At 53.6% G+C, this 21,291-nt stretch overlaps 1 protein-coding gene across 1 annotated transcript in view; it reads right to left on the bottom strand.

Moving 5' to 3' along the window:
- Positions 1-21,291, bottom strand: part of Tg (thyroglobulin) — a 230,967-nt gene that overhangs the window by 15,523 nt on the left and 194,153 nt on the right. The window contains exons 42-44 of the mRNA XM_004642487.2: positions 14,490-14,654; positions 13,258-13,425; positions 1,628-1,809 (exon numbers count right to left, since the gene is read on the bottom strand). Of these exons, the coding sequence (XP_004642544.1) occupies positions 1,628-1,809; positions 13,258-13,425; positions 14,490-14,654 (515 nt within the window). The remainder of the gene's footprint in view (positions 1-1,627; positions 1,810-13,257; positions 13,426-14,489; positions 14,655-21,291) is intronic.

Here is a 21,291-nt window from a genome sequence, read left to right as displayed (position 1 = left end):
GGCAGCCCAGGGGAGGTTCCGTGCCAGGGGCCGGAGGCAGCCCAGGGGAGGTTCCGTGCCAGGGGCTGGAGGCAGGGCAGCCGCAGGAGGCCGCTGCCCTAGTCTAGCCGGCACCGAGAGGGCCCGAGCGCAGGAGGAGTGAGTGGCCTCTGCATCCTCGGGGACACCCCTCCACCACGCTAGCTTCTTCAGGCCTTCGCTCCTGTCCCCCATGCAGGTTGCCTTTCCATCCAAAGGCACCAATGAAGCGAGAACTTGGCTTCCTGACTCTGGCCCTAAGCTCTTCCTGCAGTCAGTCAGGGCTGGTGTGGACTTGATGGTGAGCCTATGCAGGTCAGGGACTGGGCACCTGCAAGTTCTCATGGTCCAGCCCAGGACTGGGCCTCGGGAAGTAGCTGCTGGCTGCTTGATTCAGACCTAGCTCTCCTCTAGAGGGAAAATCAAAGGCTTTCGGGGTCCTAAGAACTATGTGGGTGGCATAGTTATTCTGAGCTAGTGACCGCAGATCAGAACCACAGCCTCCTGGGTGAAGAGGATATGCAGGTAGCAGGCCTCAAACATCTGCAGCTTAGCTAGCCCCACAGAGCCCGGGTCAGCAACAGTGACTGAGATCTGAGCTGCAACGCTGGCCCTGTGCCCGCGATGAGAGCAGAAGGCCTGCATGGGTCTCTGGGGCAGAAGACAGGACCCCTAGGACACTAACTCCCACAGACCGCTCCCCTCCCACCTGGCGGTGAGTCCTGTAAGGGAGCTGAACATACTTCGGGGTCCATGTTGACCAAGAGCCAAATCCCCACCCAGGTCGCTTCCCCAGGGCCTCAGAAGGAGGAAGAGAGGGCTGTGACCTGCTCACGCCTTGGTCTAGCTGAGCCTGTGCCCTTGTCTATCCACTGTGCACACAGTGAGCATGAAGTTTCTGCCTCCATGAGCTCCTAGTGCTCTGGGAGAGGGAGATGGGCCAGCGCTGACAGGAGCAGCACTGGGAGGGCTGTGTGTATGAGAACAGCAGAAACTAGGGTCGGGCACAGCTTTAGCTGTCACAGGGTGAGGCCAAGACAGGGTCTCCGAGCAGCAGGTATAAGAAACAGCACCCCATGACCAAAGGGCCTGCATGGCCAGCCAGAGCCCAAGACTCCTCCCACTTGGGCTGTGACATTGGGCACAAGACCACCCCAAGGAGACCCCTAATTTCCATGTGCAAGTAGATTTATCTGTAGATCTTATGGGCACATAGCTGCCTCAGGGCCTGTGTGTCCCCTCCTGGTGGGACTAAAGGGCAAGACAGAGGGTGGGTGCTGGCAGAGGAAGCGAAGCCCTCTCTGGCTGGCTCTCTGTGGTGTGTGCCAGCCTGGATGTTGCTGCCTCGCACAGCACCCTGCAGCCAGGCCACCTGTGGCAGGCTCTGTGTCTGCCCTCCATGGCTCCCACATGCCCAGGAAGAGCTATGGTGCCCATTTTTCCACTGGCCAGCAGCAAGAGCACTCATATGACCCAGGATCGCCCTTGGTGGTACCACCCCGTACTGTGGCTGGAATGAAGGTGAGAGGACACCACAAGGCCAAAGCCTGAGGCCCTTTGCCTCTTTCACCACCGCACATTGACTGGTCCATGCCCCTGGCCAGCTCACCGGGTGGCATTCTCTAGTGCACGGGAGAAGGAGGCATAGTCGTCCGCAGAGTGCTCCAGGGAGTAGTACCATGTGGCTGCAGCCAGGACATTGGCATCTGAGTCTTCGCCACCAAGCGAGTTCTGCAGTGCCTGGTAAAAGGCTGTTTTGCTCTCGGTCCGACCTTGACTTTCCTCAAATCTCTATAAACACAAAAACCATGATAAGTTCAACCCAAGAATTGTTGTAGAATTTCCTCTCTGAGAAGTGGTAGAACATGGCATTGAGCTCCTGGGTGCTGGGACCACACTGCCTGGAGTTGAACACCAGCTCTGCCTTCTTTAGGCTCTATGACCTGAGAGCAATGGCCGTGCCCCTCTGTGCCTTCCAGTGTCCATGTGGAAACAAAGGCATCTTCCCCAGAAGGCCATGCATAGAAGGTGCATGCAATAAATCCCCCAGAATCACCTCATGTGGTCAGTGCTGGCCATCACTGCCACCTGCCAGCACACCACACAGCTGGCCTCACTGGCTCTACCTGGGCTGCTCTGAACAGCTCCTGTGTGTCTACAGTCTGGGTGAGCCCAGCTCCATTCAGCTTCATCAACTGATTCAGTCATTCAAAATATGAACGCACCAGCCAGGGATATAGCTCAGCGGCACAAGCACCCACCTGGCAAGGACAAGGTCCTGAGTTTGAGTCCCAGTATCAAAACAAGCAAAACAAAAATGAATGCACTATTGTATATGGATCCTCCGTCTAGGCTGACTGTGCCAGGCTGGGAGAGGTCACAAGTGTGCTGGCTTAGCTCTGGCTCTTCTCCTGAGCATGTGGCCCAGTGGAGTGGGCAGCTGAGCACACGGCTCACCAGGGACAGGCCCTGGGAGGACATTGAGGCAGAGTGGGAGGCTGGGAGTGGCTGGGCTGGGCATTTCATACTGGGCAGCAGAGAAGGCATTGGGCCAAGTGGGGTGGGTGCTGGAGGGAGCTGCACATGTTCCATCTCTGTGTCTGTCCCCCATCCTGCTTTCCTCCTTTCCTGCCCACTTCCCTATTCGGGCCTGCTGTTATCCACACGGGGTTGCAGGACAGTTCATCTCCCTGCTCCGAGACTCAGTTTCCTTGATTCTGCAGATAAGGGACCACAGAATGTGAGGGATGCGGCTCCAGGGAGAGCGCGCCAGACTCCGGCCCCTGGCCAGGCCTGTGATCTGTGTTTACGTCTGTCTAGGCTCCATGTAAACTGTGGCCCCACTCATCAGCACCCCTGACATGTTTACAATGCCTGTCTAAACACTTCAAGCACACAGGATTAGAAGTCAAGGGGCAGCACTCTCTTCCCTCCCGCGAGGACATCTGTCCTCTTGGTGGGCTAACTGAGCGTGGCCTGTGTGCAGCAGTGGACTGCCTGATCAACACATCTGTGCCCGCCTGTCAGCCTCTCCCATGGGGGAGCAGGGAGCAGAGGCAGGGTGCTAGGCACTGAGGGCTGGGCTCATTCATGCCATGACATCTGGTTCCTTGGAGTGAAGTCTGAAGCAAATACAGAAGCCTATTAGTATGTGGTCAGTCTGAACAGTGAATTCATGAGCAGCGTCTTGCTATTATGACCATCAACATGCACCATGGACAAGCACATCATATGCACATAGGACACACATGCATGTGCAGTCCCACCACATGCATGAACGCACGCGCGCGCGCACACACACACACACACACACACTGTAAGTAAGCACATATACTCTCTCACAGACCCAGAAGAATATCTGTGAATGGTGTTCCCAGCCCTGCGTCAGCTGCACAGAGCAGACAGCGTCTACGCCTGGCTGGGCTAGGCCAGGCTTAACCACCAAAACACCTCATCCTGAATCTATTGCTGACGCCGCGGCTACTGATGCTTTAGGGGAAACTGCATATGCTGTTTTTCTGTTTTGAAAATATACCAAGAGCACGCGATTAGTCACCATGGCACACCTCCTCTCGTCTACCCTGTGCATGGGCTTTGCCCTGCGTACTTCCCGTGTGCTTCGCTGAAGCATCAGCACAGCTGTGTGACCTGGGTGATGCTGCCTGGGGGTCACACTGGTGCGCGCTGAGCAGCTGGGCTGGGACGAGGCCCAGGTCTGATCCTTACTGCTGGGAGTATCAGGCCCCAGCCCGTGCTCTAAATGACCCACTCATGCAGATAAGGATCCTAAGGATAAGGAGCAGGCTCAGTGCGCCGAGGTAGGGAGCTGCCGACGGGGGCCTGGGCTCAGTGCAGCAAACAGGGCACTGGTGTTAGCGTCCACATGAGTGTCAAGTGCCAGCTGCCAGACCTGGCAGAACTTGGTATCGACATCTTTACTTTTCTCAGGGGCTTGCATCTTTGCAGTGGACTCGCTAAGGCCGACGTGGCCCGTCTTATGCCTGCCATGAGGAGTAAGGGAAAGGGCTCTGCTGCACCTTAAGGCAGTCCGCTCGAGCTGTGGACTAGGAGGTGCAGTGGGCCTTGGTGCCTGGGCCTTCCCCAGCTCTATGCCTTGGGGAAGTCACTTCCCCTTCTGATTCTGGGATTCCCCATGAACCAACTGAAGTTAAAGTCTGCCTGGCAGTGTTTTCTTGGGAATTAGTCCTGGTATTTTGAAGCAGACAGCACTTAATGAAAGAGATGTGTTTGTGCTAATCCTGGGTTTTCAATGGCTTCAGTTGGTGAAGGGAACGGAAGAGGAGCCCAAGGCCCAAACCACTTTACTGCATGGGAAACCACCCCAAGATGCTATATGCATTTGTGTTGATGGCAAAAGCACCTCTCTTGCTTTTATTTCTATTTTCCTATCTTCCTAGGAATACTATGAATGCCTAAAAGATGGTACAAGAAAATACAAAGCCAAGTTGTTGCAGGGGCTTCCAAGTTCTCAGCCTGCACCCTCAGCTGTGAGCTCTACAAAAGAGAGAGCTTATGATTGAGGCCAGGAGGGGTGTGGAAAGAGGGGCCAGGCCGAAAGGGCATGTGTGCCCTCCCTGATTTTGTTATTGGGGATTGAACCAGGGCCATGCCACTGAGCTGGATCCCCAGTTCTCTCGTAATTTGAGACAGGGTCTTACTAAATCACATAAGCTGGGCTTGAACTTGCAATCCTCCTGCCTCAGGCTTCCACAGTTCTGGGGATTACAGGAGTGCACTGCCACACTTCGCTCCACAGGTGTTTTACAATGAATAGCCCAGGATGGGACAGAAGTGGGTGTAGGGGAGGCACTCAGCTCTGTGCTCCAGGGAGGATTCAGCACTCAGCTGGGTCCCCATAGGCATTTGGCGTCACCTCCCCAAATGCAATGTGACAGAGCCCTTGGAATATGGGCCCATTCATGGAGGGCACAGGGAAGCAGTAGGATGCACATTAAGCCAATCCCACCACACACGTCTCCTCTCCTTGGTGCAGCGCTGAGCATAGGTCTTCCGCTGGTTTAATTAGAGCCCTGGGCTGCAGCCACTTCTACAAACACTCATCACAGCTAGGAGCTGCCCTAGACAGATCTGTCCCAGGTGGTCTGTGTTAAGGGCTTATCAAGGAGGGGCAGGGTCTCTGTGTGTGATTTTTAAAGGGCTGCTTTTAGTAGTCAGGAGAGTCAGGCTACTGGGAAACACTGGGACATGCCAAGGGCTTTGGGGCCATCCTGGATGCCTTGCTACTGAGGGAGGCCCTTGGCCTTTCAGAGATGCCCTTCAAATCCAGCTTGGGGTGTGGCCTCGGAGGACCCATCTGCAATGAGTAAATATGTTCAATGAAGATGCCTCTCTGGGCTTCTGTTCCCCATGGGCAGGGAAGAGGCAGGTGCTGGCAGGTGGCTGAGGGTGCCTGTTGTCCAGCAAGTAGGCAGCATGGAAGGCAGCTGAGCCAGAGGAGAGGTGCAGGCAGCCTGGGCACCGCAGGGTCACATGGTGGTGCGGGCAGAGGAGTGGGAGGCCTAGCCTGGGGCTCTGCATCGTCCTGCTCTTCGCCTCTAGAGGAGGGCTCATCTGTTGTCTGCAGCTGTGCACCCACAGGGACCAGGCCCACAGAGTAGGGTGTGGGTGCAGCACCCAGGGAGGAGCCGGGGGCTCCCAGCCGCCCCAACTGGATGCAGCTCACTTGGATGTCTCCTGACATCTTCCTAGGCCTGCCCCGGCCTTCTCAGGGACATGGCCCATCCTGGACCCTGCTTCCTCTTGGGCCAAGGACCCTTTCCACGCAAAGGTCCAGGCCTACTGCACAGATGGCCCCCACTGCACAGACCTTCCTGTGCAGCTCCCCACGAGTCTGGCCCACCGGGGTCCCCCAGAAGGGTGCCTCTCTGCCGCTGCCAAGGCATGCACTTGGTCATGTCTTCTCTCCGCCCCCATGGAGACACCCCAGCAAGGTTACCAGTAGTCCCAGAGGACCCTGCCACTTCTCACCACAGCCTCCCCTTGCTCCTTTTGCTGCCCAGCTATCTCCCAAGATCATTTTGGGAACTCCCTTTGCTACCTCAGCCTAGTTTTGAACTGTGAGGCCTCCAGCTTTTTCCCCTGCTGCTTTTGTTCTCTACACATACATGCTTGGGGGTGGGGTCATGTCCTCCTTTGTGTCCACGATAACCTAGACGATAAGAGTCCTAAGCATCCCTCACCAGATCCTCAGACGTTCTAGCCGAACAAGCACCTCCAGCCTGGGAAATGGCTCAGTAGACCACACTGCACAGGTGAGCTCCCGTCTCCACAGGCTTACCACAGTGAGCCTGAGGCACCTCCTGCTCTGACCTCAGATGGACAGACACCCAGACTCGTACTCCCAAGTATACATCAGCCTGGCATTCCATAGCAGTCTATCCCAGTGGTCCTCCTGAGCCTCTGCCACCTCCTCTCGTCCTCTCCCAGCTCAGACCAATTATCCCCTAATCAGATAGGACAGCTCTGCCACAATCCAGGGGTCCATTGCCCCTTGGCTTTCCACACCTGCACAATCTTGCCTCCCTTGGTTGCCTGTCTTTATTGAGCCGTGAGAATGCTCTTTTTGCTCAGCTGTAAGAATGTTCTTTTGGAAAAGAGCAGGAGATGAATACCATGCGAAATCCTGAGGCAGATCTTGGGGTGGTGCTCCACAGAGCAGGCTTGGGAGGAGCATGTTGTACACAGGAGGCTCCTGACCTGTGTTCATTTGTGTTCTGGCTATCCCGGAAGTTTTACTTAAGGGCTACAACACCCCAGGTTTGGAAAGGAGTAGACCAGAGCAGAACCCCCAAAAGAAAACTAAAAAGCCCACCAGAGTCTCCCTGATTCTTGGAAGGGAGGAATGAACAAATGAACAAATGCCCCAGACCTTTCATAGCTCCCCACCAGGTAGCACACAGCACCCATTTGTGCATCTGATGGGCAGTCAGGAGCCAAGGGCCGAAGATAGAAGCCACGCATTCCCTGCCACGTGAGCTGCGTGAGCTGAGCAAGGTGCTCTGCAGGTGCACATGTTCAATCCACAGGACTGCCATGCAAAGGACAGGAGGCAGCTGTAGAAAGCAGAGTGACCACCTCCCCAGGGCCCCAGAGGCTTTGTTCAGGCTCCCGTGGCTCTCCCGTGGCTGAAGCGGCCTTTATCTGTATCCCCCATGACTGATGTCCTAACTTACCAGTTGGTACCACTTCCTTTGGAAACCTTTTATTGGCTTTTGTGCAATCAGATTTTCATGGTTTTCTTTTAAATCTGTTATTACAGCCCTAGCCTCTCTTCTAAAGCCACAACTGAGGCACTCCAGCCACAGACTGAAGCTGCAGCTCAACTCCGATGTCTCTCTCCCTCCCTCCATCTTTCCCTCCCTCCCGCTCTCCCTCTCCCTCTCCCTCTCCTTCTCCCTCTCCCTCTCTCTCTCTCACTCTCTCTATTGAACCCAAGGCCTCCCCACTAAGCTCCTCCCCTTCCCACGGAGCAGTCAGGATGAGCTTACGAGGACAGCCTTTTGCACTTTATATTTTGAGACAGGCTCTTGCTAAGTCACTGAGTGGCCCAAGCTGGGCTTGAGCTTCCAATCCTCCTGCCTCAGTTGCCCAGAATGGTGGGATCACAGGGCCGTAGCCACATCTAGCATCTTGTCACTTCTCTCTACCACCACACCTGCGACCCTGCCACAGTAACCAGTGCGTCCCTGGATTTCCACAGCCCCACAGCGCAATCTGGTCTTCCTTTGTTACCTGTTGATCAGTTTTTATTCAGCTGCCAGAATGCTCTTTGGGAAAAGGGTAGATGAATGTCATAGCTTGAATGCATTCCGTAGCCACCTGCTGCAAGGAGAGCCCAATTGCCTTCCTGGGGAGGTGCAGCCCTGAGTCTCAATGAACAGCTTCCTCAGGGCCCCATGCTGTCTCCTCTGTGCTCCCAGCACCCTCCAGCACTCTCCAGCACCCTCTCTGGGCAGCTCTGCCAGGGACTTCCCCAGGGCTTATTCTCCCCACACAGATCTCAACCCCATGGCCCCTCCTCCAAAAGGCCTTCCCAGACACACCCACAAACTACCCCTCTCATTTTGCCATTTCCTCTACAAGTGACCTGATTCTGCTTTTTTCAGAACATTTTTTCAAGATCTGAAATTGTCACCATACTTGTGTGAACATCACTGCATGCGTGTCCCCCTCAGAGAATGCAGACTATCACTAGGTCTTTATCCATTTGGTTAGAACTTCCCGGGCCAGCCAAATAGCTCAGCAGATTAAAGCACCTGCAAGCAGTCGAAGGACCTGGAATTCAATCCCCAGGCCTGAGGTGCCGGCCCCGCCCCTGGGGCCCACTGAGACAGCAATTGAGACTGGGCGTGGTGGCGTAAGCCTGTAATCCCAGCTCTTGGGAGGCTGTAAACAGATGGATCACTATAAGTCTGATCTAGTAGTGAGGCCCTGAACACCCTCTGCACCCTTCCCTAAAATACCAAAAAGTCTCAAACTTCCCCTGAGCCCAGCATGTAGCACAGTCTTGCAGAGTCTCTGCCAGAGGCCAATGTGAAGTAGCTAGCACAGCAGGGGTCTTGACTCCTCCACATATTATCACACTAAGGAGCAGGAAAGGCCCAGGCCACTGCCCACCATGATTTTAGGGATTCAATGGCAAAAAAATACATATTGGTACAGGGGCGAGGGGGATTGAACTCAGGATCTTAGGACCCTGTGCTTGCCAGGCAGGTGCTTATACCACTGAGCTATTGCCCCAGCAGAATATTTTCTTAAAATCAGAGGGAAAATAATATAAAAATCAGGAAAATATACAGTGATTCCAGCTTGGTCTGCATTCATCTTTATGCCATTGTAGTCATGGAGCCTGATCACTACTGGGAGGATCAACTTCACTAAGCATCAGCTCGCTGTGTGGGGTGATCCTAGCACATGACGCTACAGGGAGGCAACTCATGAGCCTTGGGCTGTGAGGGCCTGGATCGTAGTGTGTGTGTGTGTGTGTGTGTGTGTGTGTGCGCGCGCACGCACGCACGCGCATGTCAGGAGAGGGCTTCGCAGTGTATGAGAGCAGCCCGGAGCTCCAGCCCGCCAGGGACCCCAGGGGTGAGAGTCGGTTCCTTTCTTAGATGGCCTCTCACAAAGGTGCAGGAGACAGGTGTGCGTGTTGGGGGGAAGGAGTGGCTCACTTACTGTGTCACTGGAGAGCTAACAAAAAGGCAGCTCAGACTTGCTAAGCAACTTTCCTAATTCACAGCCTTGGGATCTCCTTTTCTGACTCCGCCCCCTCTCTCTGCCTTGAGTCTGGACTGCCGCCCACCCGCCCTAGCCCCAGCATCCGATGCAGCTTTGCCTCTTTTCAAGGAATTTCACACAGGCGCTGGAGACTCCTGCGCGCACCTCTTACTATACGCTGTCACCAAGGATTCAATAGCCCTGTGTGGAGCTCGTGCCAGCTCCTCAGCTGCCAGGTGCTACTTTCCAACCCTCAGGCAGCCCAGGCTCCGCGGGCCCCACTCCACCTGCTCCGAAGGGCTGTCACGCGGCCAAGCCTGGGGTGTGGCGGCAGCGCTCCTTTTCTAGTTTTCCTTGGCTTCCTTGGAGACGCTTGTGCTGGGAGGGGAAGATGGAACGTCGCATCTTGGAACAAATCTGCTTCTGATCATGCAAATCAGTGCCCAGTTAGTGTAGGCAGACTGTCAATTTCACCAGTGAGGAAGAGAGGAAGAGGGTGGAAATTCCCTATCACAGAGACTGATGAAGGATTTCAATAGAGAGCTGCTACTTCAGAAGGTAAGATCGTTCCCCAAGAGTGGAGGAGCCCTTCTAGGCATCTCAAGCAGCCCTGATGCCCCGTGGGTATGTTGCAAACTGTGCTGTGTGTCACTGGGGCTCCCTGGGAGGACCACGGCTGTGCTGGGGTGGCAGGGGTGAGGGGATTTGGCGCACCTCTGCCAAGGCAATGGCTGGATCTGGGGGCGCAAGCTGTGGGTTGAGGCTCCTACCCCTCCCCCCCAGCTTCTTGTGTAAATTTATTAACTGGGCTCTGGCCAGCCCTCGGCAGGATTGGCATGAGGAAGAGGTGTGTGTGCACATATGTGTTTGCTATGATTTGGAACCTGATCTCAGGTCAGGAGAGGTGATTCAGTGACTGCCTGTTCTTTGTATTCCTGTTTCTGTGGCTAACTCTGGATGAGGGACACTAATCCTATCAAGATTAAAGAATTAAGTAAAACAAAAAAACCCCTACATTTATTGAGGTTAAATTATTCTCTAGATATTGAGGTATATTTAAACCCTCTGATCATTTTTATAAAGATATAAATAATGACCAAATTTATAAGCAGGATAAATGAGGCTCAGGCTCTGGGAAATACAGATGCCTCTGACTAATCCCAGGACACTTCCTGTTTGGCCATGAGACAGCCAGATTCGTGGGCTTCTGGTCAGTTTCTTAGCCACGTGTCACCTTGCTGGCAGTGCCACTACGGGCCTGGCAACTCCCTGCCCCTCTCCTCTTGGGCTCAGGAGTAGGAAGCCCATCTCTCCACACCATGTCTTTAGGTGGTTCACCTTGCTTGTTCTCTACTCCCTAGTCTCACTGACCTCCAGGAGGGCAAGAATTCAATTTTTATGCTAAACACTTGGCCCAGCGCCTGGGACATAGCAAGTGCCCTCATGAATGTTGAACAGGTCTCGGCTTTAGACTAGCGTGCTTGGCACTGCCGAGGTGCACATGCAGCTAGGGTCTGACAGGCAGATGCTGAAGGAAATGCGGCACTGTGTGACCCAGGACCACGCTAGAAGAGGGATGAGCAAACGGAAGACTCTTAAGGTGGGGGTGTGCCTAGCATGTCTGGGGACCCTGCAGGAGGTCAGGTGTGGCTGGAGCACAGTGAACCACGAGGAAGGGGTGGGAAGCGAGGCCAGTGAGCTGCAAAGGCCATGTCACACAGGTTCTCTAGGCTATGGGAGGGCTGTGGCTTTGACTCTGAGAACGGAGGCCACTGAAGCGCTCAGCGTGGAGGAGTGGCCTGATCCAACTTTTGTCTGCAGTGACTGTCCCAGCTGCAGTGGGCCTCACCAACAGTGAGGGCCTGAGAAACAGGGAGGCAGCAGGGCTCCTGCCACGGTCCCAGAGAAAGAGGACGGCAGGATCAGGTGGCCCAAGGGGTGGTGAGAGGCAGAGAGAGGATGGCCCAAGAGGTGGTGAGAGGCAGCTGGCTGCTGGGTGTACTGTGAAGACAGAGCGGCTGCAATCACTGAGGGAATGCTGGCGGAAGGTGGTGTCCACGGCTTTCTGGTGTTGAGCCCAAGCACGTGGAGCATGAGCAGCTGTTTGCTGAGGTGGCAAAGACTGCGGGAGGATGTGCTGGCTCGGGGTGGGGACAGAGCGGGGACCAGCAGTCTGCTGTGGATGAGGGGTCAGGAGCTTATGAAGAGCTGGCCAGATTGAGAGCTAAGCCAGTCTTGAGCTCAAGTGGAGGGTCTGGGCCAAAGCCAGCAAGAGACTCTGTCTGCACACTTAGCGGTCAGCACGCAATGGCCTTGAAAGCCAGGCTCTAGCCGCCACCCTGGCCTTTGCTGTGGTCCTCCTCCCTGCGGTCTGGTCAGCGCCCAGGTGCAAGCTGGGTAGGTCGGGACCCGAGATGGCTCAGTGCTGCGCCTGTTCCGGAAGGAGCGAGGGAAATGTGCAGAGCATCACGTCTAGTCAGAGAACAGGCACGGAGAGCCCAAAGCCTCCCAGCGCAGCTTGGGCAGCAGCTGCGAGATGGGCTGGGAGTCGGCCTGCGAGGCTGCAGCCTGACTCCTGCTCCCGTGCCGCCTCGAGCATGGGCCTTCTGAGCCAGGCCTCTTGGGCAGCCAGCCTCCTGCTGCAGAGCACTGTCCGTCTTTGCGAGTGGAAAGAGGAAACTGCCTGCTCAGCCTCGGAGAGGAGGGAGCATGCAGCACCTAGCTGGGGTCCGGGTTAAAGCTTTCACAGGGAGTAGTACGCGAATTGAGGACAGGGTGGGCACAGTCCCCAAAGCACTACCAGGGCAGTGGTTGGCCTGCACAAGCCTCAGGCAGCCACATGTCCAGGCAAACTTCTTGCAATCAGCAGGCGTGATAGAGAAATGTAACCTGGGCTGCTATGTGGTCCAAACCTTCCGAGAAGCTGCACTGCCTTTCCTGCAGACAGAAATTGTACTGCCGGCAGCAGGGGAGTGCCTCCTGGGGTGTCCCCACCCCGTGTGCCCTGACTTGGATGATCCCAAGCCTCCTGGGAAAATGAAATTAGATTCTTTTCTTAATGGTTCTGAGATAGCTGGGGTAAGTTCAGTACAGTGGTGCCTCGGTTCACGATGCTTGTTTGCAGACAATTTGGTTTTAGAAAGAAGCGTTCGGCAAGGTTTGGTCTCTGTGTGCAAACTCTGCATCAGGTAGCAAACGTGACCGTGGCTGTCTTTCCCTCACAGATGCAAATGCAGGCATCTTTTTCAAAACTGCAGGACAAATTAAGTCCACGAACCAACAGCCACACACCCCTATGTGCAGGACGTTAGATGAAGCACTTCCAGGAAAAGGCAACACTGAAGATCACGCGTGTGTGAACTGAGCGGCAGTAAGCAATGCCTGGTGCTCTTTCTACATGTCTACATCGCTTGGGGAGGCTGCCGTTATTCTGTCTACACCACTCTCCTTTCCCAGGGGAACCTAAAGAGTCGCACATTCATTCTACACAGGTACTACATATTACAGGCTGCTTTTTAAAGGCATGAGTGCTATATCAATTCCCATTCCTCTACAGCTTAGTCATAAACATGTTGTTATATGTTTTCCATCTAACAACAGACACCCCGGAAGCAAGTGGAGAGTTAGCTAGTTCATTTTTTTGAATGGCAGCATAATACTTAAAAGTTTACATAGTTTGTAATTGAATCAGTCGTTTCTGTGCTAATTTTGAATCCTGTCCTTTTTTTTTTTTTTTTTTTTTTTTTTTTTTTTTTTTTTGCCACATCCATTAGTATTATGAAAAACCACCTTTGCACATATAGATTACCCATGGGAAATAGAATAATCCAACAGAATTCAGAATCCTATCTGCATGAATTAACAATTTATAAAAAGAATATTCAATAGTGCTCCCAATGATTTTTACTGTGTGTGCTCTGGCAATTCCTTGGGCCCAGGCTAGGGACAGCCCACTGTACCCCCAGCCTCCTCTTGGCCTACCTTCACTGCCTTGGCTCTGTTAATAAGCCCGTCGTCCTGTGAGCTCCCAATGAGCAAATCGACCTTGGTCCGAGGAGGCCTCTGCAGGGCCCTGGCTGGGGCCTCTCGGAGGTACTGGCCATCCACTACTGGGCCCCAGTAGTGGAAAGGGCCACTCACTGCCAGGAGCTGCAGGGTACAAAGGAATGCCATTGTCTTACCTTTAATGCCATTATTAGTCTTACCTTCTTTTTTTTTTTTTAAAAAAAATAGTATTTTTTTTTTTTTTTTTTTTTTCAGAACCGGGGATTGAACTCAGGCCCTTGCACTTGCCAGGGAAGTGCTTATTCCACTGAGTCATCTCCCCGGCCCCCCCAAAAATAGTATTGGAACAATGAATTGTCTTGCTTTGCATGAGGAAGTCCTAACTGAATTGACCGCCCAAGAAGGTTGTTCACCCATAACACTCTTGGAGAAAAACCAAAAATGACCACAGCTACAGGTAGGCTGGACACAAGGTGACAATGCCAGGGGCTGAGAGCAAGTCTCACTCTCAACAACAGGTGGCCCCAAGGAGGGCATCCTAGTACCTACCTACTGAGCTAAGAACAGATGCCAAGGGCAGAAGGGGTATGTGGCTGCAGAAAGGGTTGTGGCTTTGATAAATGAAACTGACTAATCAGCTTTAGCTACCATGACATCTACCACATTTAGGGAGACTAAGGGTAAGACCCATTGCAGTCTTTGCCCAGGGAACCAAGTTTTCAGCTGCAATTGCACCAGGGACTCCTGCTGCTGTCTTCTTTGCTAATCTCAGAGACAACTAGAGACTTGGGCTGTAAGCAAGGTCTTTGCAGGCTGTGAAGTAGGCACAAAGCTGCACTGTGTAAGGGCTGGGATAGCCCAAGTCCATAACTTATCTATGGGGCTATGTTCCTAATGCCAGAACACAGAGCTGTGACTACCACAGTGCTGCATGGGATGCACAACCACTCCTTTGTGGCCTTGCACTCTACACCTTCCTGCTTTGCAAGGCCTGCATCAGTATCTTCATTTCATAGGTGAGAAACTGAAGTTGCAGGGGGCCCTGTGCACCTTCAGTACCCAGGCTTGATACATGCTGGCCTATGGGCATCAGGGAATGGACCTTCTACCACCTGGTGGCTTGCATGGGCTATGTGTCCCCTCTAGGTCTTGGCTCTCTATTTGTGAAAGGCTGGCCTGCCCCTCCCAGCCTGCACAACAGTGCCCACCTTGGTCTGGGCATCATTGAGGACATTGGCAGGTGTCTGGCGCAGGCAGGAGACAACTTCTTGGGTGGATGAGGTGGGGCAGCTGACCTCCTTCGCTAAAGCCATCGCCTGTTGCTGAGCCCTGCTGGGGCTGATGACAGCGGCTGGGGAGAGTGCAGAGCCTCCCTGGAAGAGAAAGAAGGGTTGAGGCCAGGGCCCCGCCAGCTCCTGCTCTTGCTCAGCCTGGGAAACTCAGGGCCACATCAGACTTCTGAGCCCTTCCTGAGGCTGCTCGCAGGCAGAGGCCAGGAACAATAGACTGCACATCAGTGTGCTATGTGAGCTCTAACCAGTCCAAGTCGAGGCCTCAGTTTCCTCATCTGTGAAGTGAGGACCCTTGGTGAGGCACCTTCAGTCATGGCTGCTGGGTTGGAGTCATTATGCAGGCAAAGGGCAGGTGGTTTCTCAACAGGGACAGAGGTCACAACAGAAAGGAACTCTGCCAAAGTGGGACTACATCCTGCTTCCACCTCCTCCAGGGGCTGGTTAAAACAGCAAGCTCTTACCCCTCAACTAGGGCCAAGTTGGACTTTAACATGGAGCCCACTTAGGAGATGATGAAAATACATTCCCTTTTGGGAAAGGAAATTGTTCTAGCCACATCGATGTATGTCCCTATTAGCCGGACAGGTCCTTGGGGGCTTTCCTGTCTGGGGATCCATGGGAAAGCTGGGTTGCAGGAAGCTGGGATTTACCTGAGCCATTGGTGGAACTGGGTTTCCTGCCCAGCGAAGGATGGAGCAAAGGGTCAAATTTCTGCCAGAGAAGGGTGCAAGGGCATAAATTCATGGAGAGCAGGAATCAGGGCCAGCATGGCAGGAGACTGCACTGCTGTTACTAGTGCTACAGCCGCAAATACAGCAGCAGTGCCTGCCGCATAGGGAGACCTGTGGCATCCCCTGCTTTGCTCATCTGACCCTCTCAGGGGCTGTGTGAGTTCATTTCTGTTACTGCTCCCATGTTAAAAATCTGAAACTAAAGACATAGATAGAATTAAAGACCTAGGTAGTGTGAGCAAAGCCAAGCGCCAGGGAGGTACAGCAGCCCGGAGTGCAGAGCCAGGCTACAGGGCATGCTCCACCACATGGCCATCTGTGGAGACGGAGGGCCTGGCTTCGTGCTGGAGCGCTGACGGAGGCGCTGCTCTGATCTCAGAGCCCCGGTCCCTAAACAGGGCAGCTGGCTGCAGAGCACAGTCCCAAGCCACTGTGACCAGGGGCAGCACGCTTCTCCCAGGAACTTGTCTGTTGCGCCGTGTGTAACCTCCACAGTAGTAGCCTGGGGCAGCTGCAGTGATCGCCCACTTGGCACACATGAAGGCTGATAGCGGCCAGGGAGAACGTTCGTGAATTGAGGGCTTCACAAATACCAGGAGGTTAACGACTGAAACCAGAGGTATGCCCAAAACACACAGTGTGTGTTAAGTTTTTAAAAAATATTATAGTGAAGGACACGCTGTCACTAATTCTTCTCAAAATCCTCTGCCTTGCTTCGAATACTCTTACTCCATCATTCTTACTACTTACTGAAGCAGTCCTGGAAGTCCTCCTTCCTGAGAGTTTCTGTGAGGTGTGATGCAAAGCATAGCGACTGGCCCTGCCCTCCAGTGGGAAGGCGAGCTGGTAGAAACAGGGCGGTGCTCCTCCTCCGCCTTCCGCATGGGATCCGGCCTTGTACAGCTGCTAGCTCCTCCCCAAAGGCAAACACCAAAGGGGAACATTCTGAATGGATTCGGCACATCAGGGTAGCCAGGGTGACTGAGGACATTCACCAAAGAGGACTTCAGGGCAGCTTCAGAACGCGGCGAGCACCCAGGAGTAAGTGTGTTCAAAGTGGTGGGGGCGGCTGGGAAGGGGATCCGTGGCAGTGCGACTATGACTGTCCATGTTTGTAAGCATGCACTGTGGTTTTTTGGTCGCATCTCACAGCGACTGCTCACGTGCACTGAGGACTCTGGATTGCAAGCACCAGCACTAAGCACTTACCTGCACCAACCTATGGAATCCTTCCCAGAGACCTCAGCGTGGATGACAGTTATCCCCTTATCTTAGAGAAGGGGAAGTTGGGGCGCAGAGGTTTGTACTCCTTCCAAGTTCCTGCCTGCTGAGGGGCAGAGCCAGGATACAGGGTGGGCTGGGCCACAGACTCTGGCCCAGGGACCCACTATGTATATGCTTCTGTCCTAGAAGGTGGTCAGTCCTTGAGCTAAACTGGATCTTGCTACTCTAATGTAAAGACAGCGCCATCCCAGGGGACTGAGGTGCTCGGGTCACAGATCCAGGCCCTGAGCTGCTATACCATGAACTGAAAACACTGGAAAGGTAGCGTTCAGTTGCCCCTCACACAGAAGGGGGGAGCAAGGCTTGGCTGGGAGGCCCAGCCCTGGACACGTGGCCTGGAACAAGGGACAGCATCCCGGCCCTGCCCAGGAAGGCACCAATGGTCACTGCGCTTCCGGATCAGAACTGTCTGGGGCAAGGAATGGGTGTCACAGTGTGCACATAGCATCCAGGGGTCTGGGCGCCGACACCCAAAGGCTGAGGGGAAGGCCAGGAGGGAGAGCCCAAGTCTGGCCCTGTCTAGCAGGTAGCACCCGACTACCGGGCTCCAAAGCCCAGAGGCCACTAAGCAGACTATGTCCTGGCTCAGGGTTCCAACTCCACAGGGACAGCTGCAAGAGCTCCTTAATACCTGCTCCTCCTTCACATCAACCCTATGTGGCTCCCGTAGACTGAGGGGCTTGGTCATGTCCAGGGTTCACCCTAACGGAGCACCTTCTCTGCAGCAGGCACCTCTCTCTGTGACACAAGGTAAGCTTCACTAACACCTACAGGGCAATGATGGCATCCTCTCTGTAGATGAGGGAGTTAAAGCATTGAGAGGTGAATGCCTGGTCCAACTTTACAGGGTCTGGGGAGGCAGAGCCAGGGCGTGAACCAGGCCCTTGGCTACCATGAGGTGGGCCTGACTTCTGTGGAAGGTGGTGGTGCTACTGTTATCCTTGTTTCTGCTTGGATGTTGGGTCCAAAGAGGGACCTGTGGCCAGAGTCAGGTCAGTGCAAAGCTGAGCTGAGGGCCTGGAAGTCACACAGGGCATGTGGACCACAGATGCCACACCAAGCAGCCTTTCCAGTAGTGCCAAGTGCTCATATCAGGCCTGGCAGATTGCGCGACAGACTCAGACAAGAGTGGGCAAAATTCATGGTTTCCTGTCAACCCCTTTAAATAACAATCTCAGGCTTACAATGAGACACACTGGGCCAGGCTCTAACACCCTGCAATCATTCAGCCAGTGCCTCCTCCTGCGCTGCAGCATCTCTCACAGAGGAAAACTCTAAACCCAGGCTCCTTGTGGGAACAGGAAGAAAAAGAAACAAACACCCAGTCAGCTCAGGGCCTGGAACTCGGTGTCAGTGGCAAGGAACCAGGGTGAGGACGATTCAGAGCTGGTGTCGAATTCTGCCTCCATGGGCTTATTCTCCCACCCATGAGTGACCAGCTTTTTTGAGGCCCACTAGATGTGTTTTCTCTGAGCACAGCACAGACTCATACACCCAAGAAATTCAGGTCATTGTCCCTGTTCTAAATAGCAAAGTGTAGGACAACTGGGAGGGGTCACCAGCTTGGCCACAAGATGGGCCATGAGGACGTGAGAATTTCAGCACTTGGCCGTGACATCTGAAACATTTCATCAGCTATAAAAAGCCAGGCCTCTGATAGGGTGAGGAAGTGGTTAAAGGCGTGGGCTAGGCTGGTATTGTGCAGTAGGCAGCAAACTTTCCTCACGAAGTGTTTCGTTCTAATCCACCTTACTGAAGGCACTCTCTCTTCATGGACAGTGGGTGCTTGTGCTAGCCATCAGCTACACAACTGTCCTCCAAAGTCACTTGATAGGAGGCAAGGTGGGAACAGAGGGCCACACAGACTCCTGCAAACCGACTGGGCTTCGAGGGAGAGGGGCAGGTGGAGATGCGGGCTCTGTTACTCTGATGAAGTGGCCTGGGGCAGTGCCCATCCCAGAGCCTATGTTTCCTCATCCTGGCTGAGAACAGGAACCCATATTCACAGGGCCATTGTAAAGAACAATGAGGAGGATAGGGTGACGGTGCATGGAGACGTGTTGATTAGGACCTGCCAGCCCACTGGGCCGCACGTGGCCTTGCAGGCCACAGAGGCACTGGGGTCTTCCCAGGCCACCCAATCATGCCACAGGCCCACCTTAAAAAATATAAGTGCAGCCTTATGTATTATCTAACTCTGACCTGGGTATTAAGTGGCAATGAGTTTCCTCTTGTTGTTTTTTTAAACTTTAAAAATAGCATGGGCCTAAACCACAACTGCTGACCACAGCTTTCCCTTCCTGGAGTCGCTGAGCATTGCCTTGACCTCAGGAAGCCGCTGGTCAACTCCGACTAAGGCTTCACTCAGCCCACCCAAGCGCAGGGAGAGATGCAGTCACAGACAGAGACCCTCATGCACCACACAGCGGCGCAGAGGCAGTGAGACACAAGGCCAGGCAGAGCCAGAAATACCGGACCCATGCCCACCGAAGACACAGATGCAGAGGTGCACACAGACCATGGAGGCACAGTGCAGGCCGAGGCAGACTCACACGCAGACACACAGACACAGCGCACACACAAGCAAAGACACATGCACAGTCACAGACAGACACACAAGGGGGAAATGCAAATATGCACACGTACATACACACTGAGATAGACACACACACATTTGCACATACCAACACATACACAGAGGGTGACTTAGACACAGAGCCATGGAGACACACTTAGAGAGACACGTGGACATGTTCAGACACATACAGGCAGTTGCAGTGACACACACATTCACAGACACAAATGCAGATACACATGCATGAACAGGCAGTGCCTACTATAGACAGAGTCACACAGCCCAGATACTTAAGACACACTCACACAGTCACAGATGCAGAGAGAGATACAAAATAGCCATTCATAGAAATACACAGACACAGACACACACACAGACACACAGACACACACACACACCAGCCTTTCCTGCTGTGGACAGTTCAGTAGTCCCAGGAGGAGCCTGGCATAAGCCTTCTATGAAGATGTCAATACGCAAAGCAACACGAAGTTGAAGCCTCTGTGATGAACTTGCTGTCCCAAGCCCACCCTGACTGTCCTGCCATGAGGTGGGTGAGTCAGCAGTGCTGGGGTTCACTCCTCAGAACCTTTGCCACGTCACCCACACACAGACAGAGCAGTGGAGATAAGGGGAGACTCAGCATGCGCCACGCACCAAGCACCATGCGAAGCTGTCATGCAGAAGCTGCCCTGAATCTCAGAGCCTCCTGGAGAGGTAGGGACCGGTGGAGTCTGAAATCTGGAGATGACAGCTTGCAGGCAGTGTGAACCGTGTGCCATCAGCCCCCTCATGCCTGTGGCCATTAGCCCCTCTGTGTCCTTGTGAGAACTGAGACCAAAGCCAAGTAGAAAGGCCCTGGCTCAAGGAAGAGGCAGAGTATGGCTACCATTTCAGCTCTGCCTGCTGCCATGACACCAATTGCCCTTGGTACCTAGGTCTTGGGTTTCTAATCTGGAAAAGCAAATGTTATAGTCAACAGTTACAGATGTACAGATTAAGTGAGATAACAGGTACAGCATACCCAAGGTGGGATTAGCACTCAATGAAAGTTCATTGTGATTATCACTGGGAATATTGCCAACCAGAGGTTTGTTTCCCACAATGTACTTATTGTATTGGCTAAAAACAGCATGGGGTGAGATCCACCAGGACATCATGGGCTGGCAGGGACGAGGTCCCTGTGGTCTCTGCAACAGAGGCCAGCTGACCTCACAACTCCATGACTCTGCACAAAGCCAACATGGAGTGGCCCGCCTACCTCTCCACAGTGCCACAAGGGGCCAAAGCATGCTCTCTCACACACTCATGATTTAAGTCCTGCCTTTCACCATGCAGTGAGGATCAGGTAGGAAGGCCTACATCTCTCTAGGGAGACACTGTGCGCACAGAACTTGAAGCCACAAGGTCCTCTCCAGGACTTCTTGGCAGGAAAGACCAGATGTGAAACTCTTGGCTCCTGTTGGACTGCCAGGGCTTCAAGAAGCTTAACCAGCTCCAGCTGGTTTATGACTGGATGGAAACTGATCCCTACGTATTAGCTGAGAGTTAATATTCCAATATTTATTTTGGTCATTTTATTTCAGGCAACATGGGTTACAAAAATGCCTACGTTAGGTTAGAAAGATAATTTCTGAAAATAGGGACGGTGTCCAGTGATGTCAAGATGAGGTGCTCTGCTCTTCGGATTGAGGGCTAGCATCCTCGCTCTCAGAACACAAGGAAGGAAGGAAGGAAGGAAGGAAGGAAGGAAGGAAGGAAGGAAGGAAGGAAGGAGAGTGCAACAGTGACCTGGGGGAGGCTGCAGGGAGATGTGGACTTGAGTGAGTTCTCATGGCAGGAGATGACTGAAAGAAGGGAAGCACATGGCAGAACACACGCATGGCATGCATGGAGCCAGCAGGCAGTGGCGTCAGCCCTTTACCAGCCACAGAGCTCAGAGTTCAGCCCTTGATCAGTATCCTTTGTGACCAGGCTGAGATTTCCCTCTTGCTTATTTAAGCCACAGGAAAAGATGCACTTGTGTTAGCCAGGACCATAGGAGTGCATCTGACATGTAGGAATTGAGGGCCCTAGTAGATAGCGTTATAGCACTTCCTCTTTTATAGGTGTGTGTGTGTGTGTGTGTGTG

Source organism: Octodon degus, unplaced genomic scaffold (assembly GCF_000260255.1).
Source record: "Octodon degus isolate 3935 unplaced genomic scaffold, OctDeg1.0 scaffold00154, whole genome shotgun sequence".
Classification (NCBI taxonomy): domain Eukaryota; kingdom Metazoa; phylum Chordata; class Mammalia; order Rodentia; family Octodontidae; genus Octodon; species Octodon degus.
The sequence above is the reverse complement of the archived record's forward strand: the minus strand, read 5'-3'. Positions and strand labels throughout refer to the sequence as shown.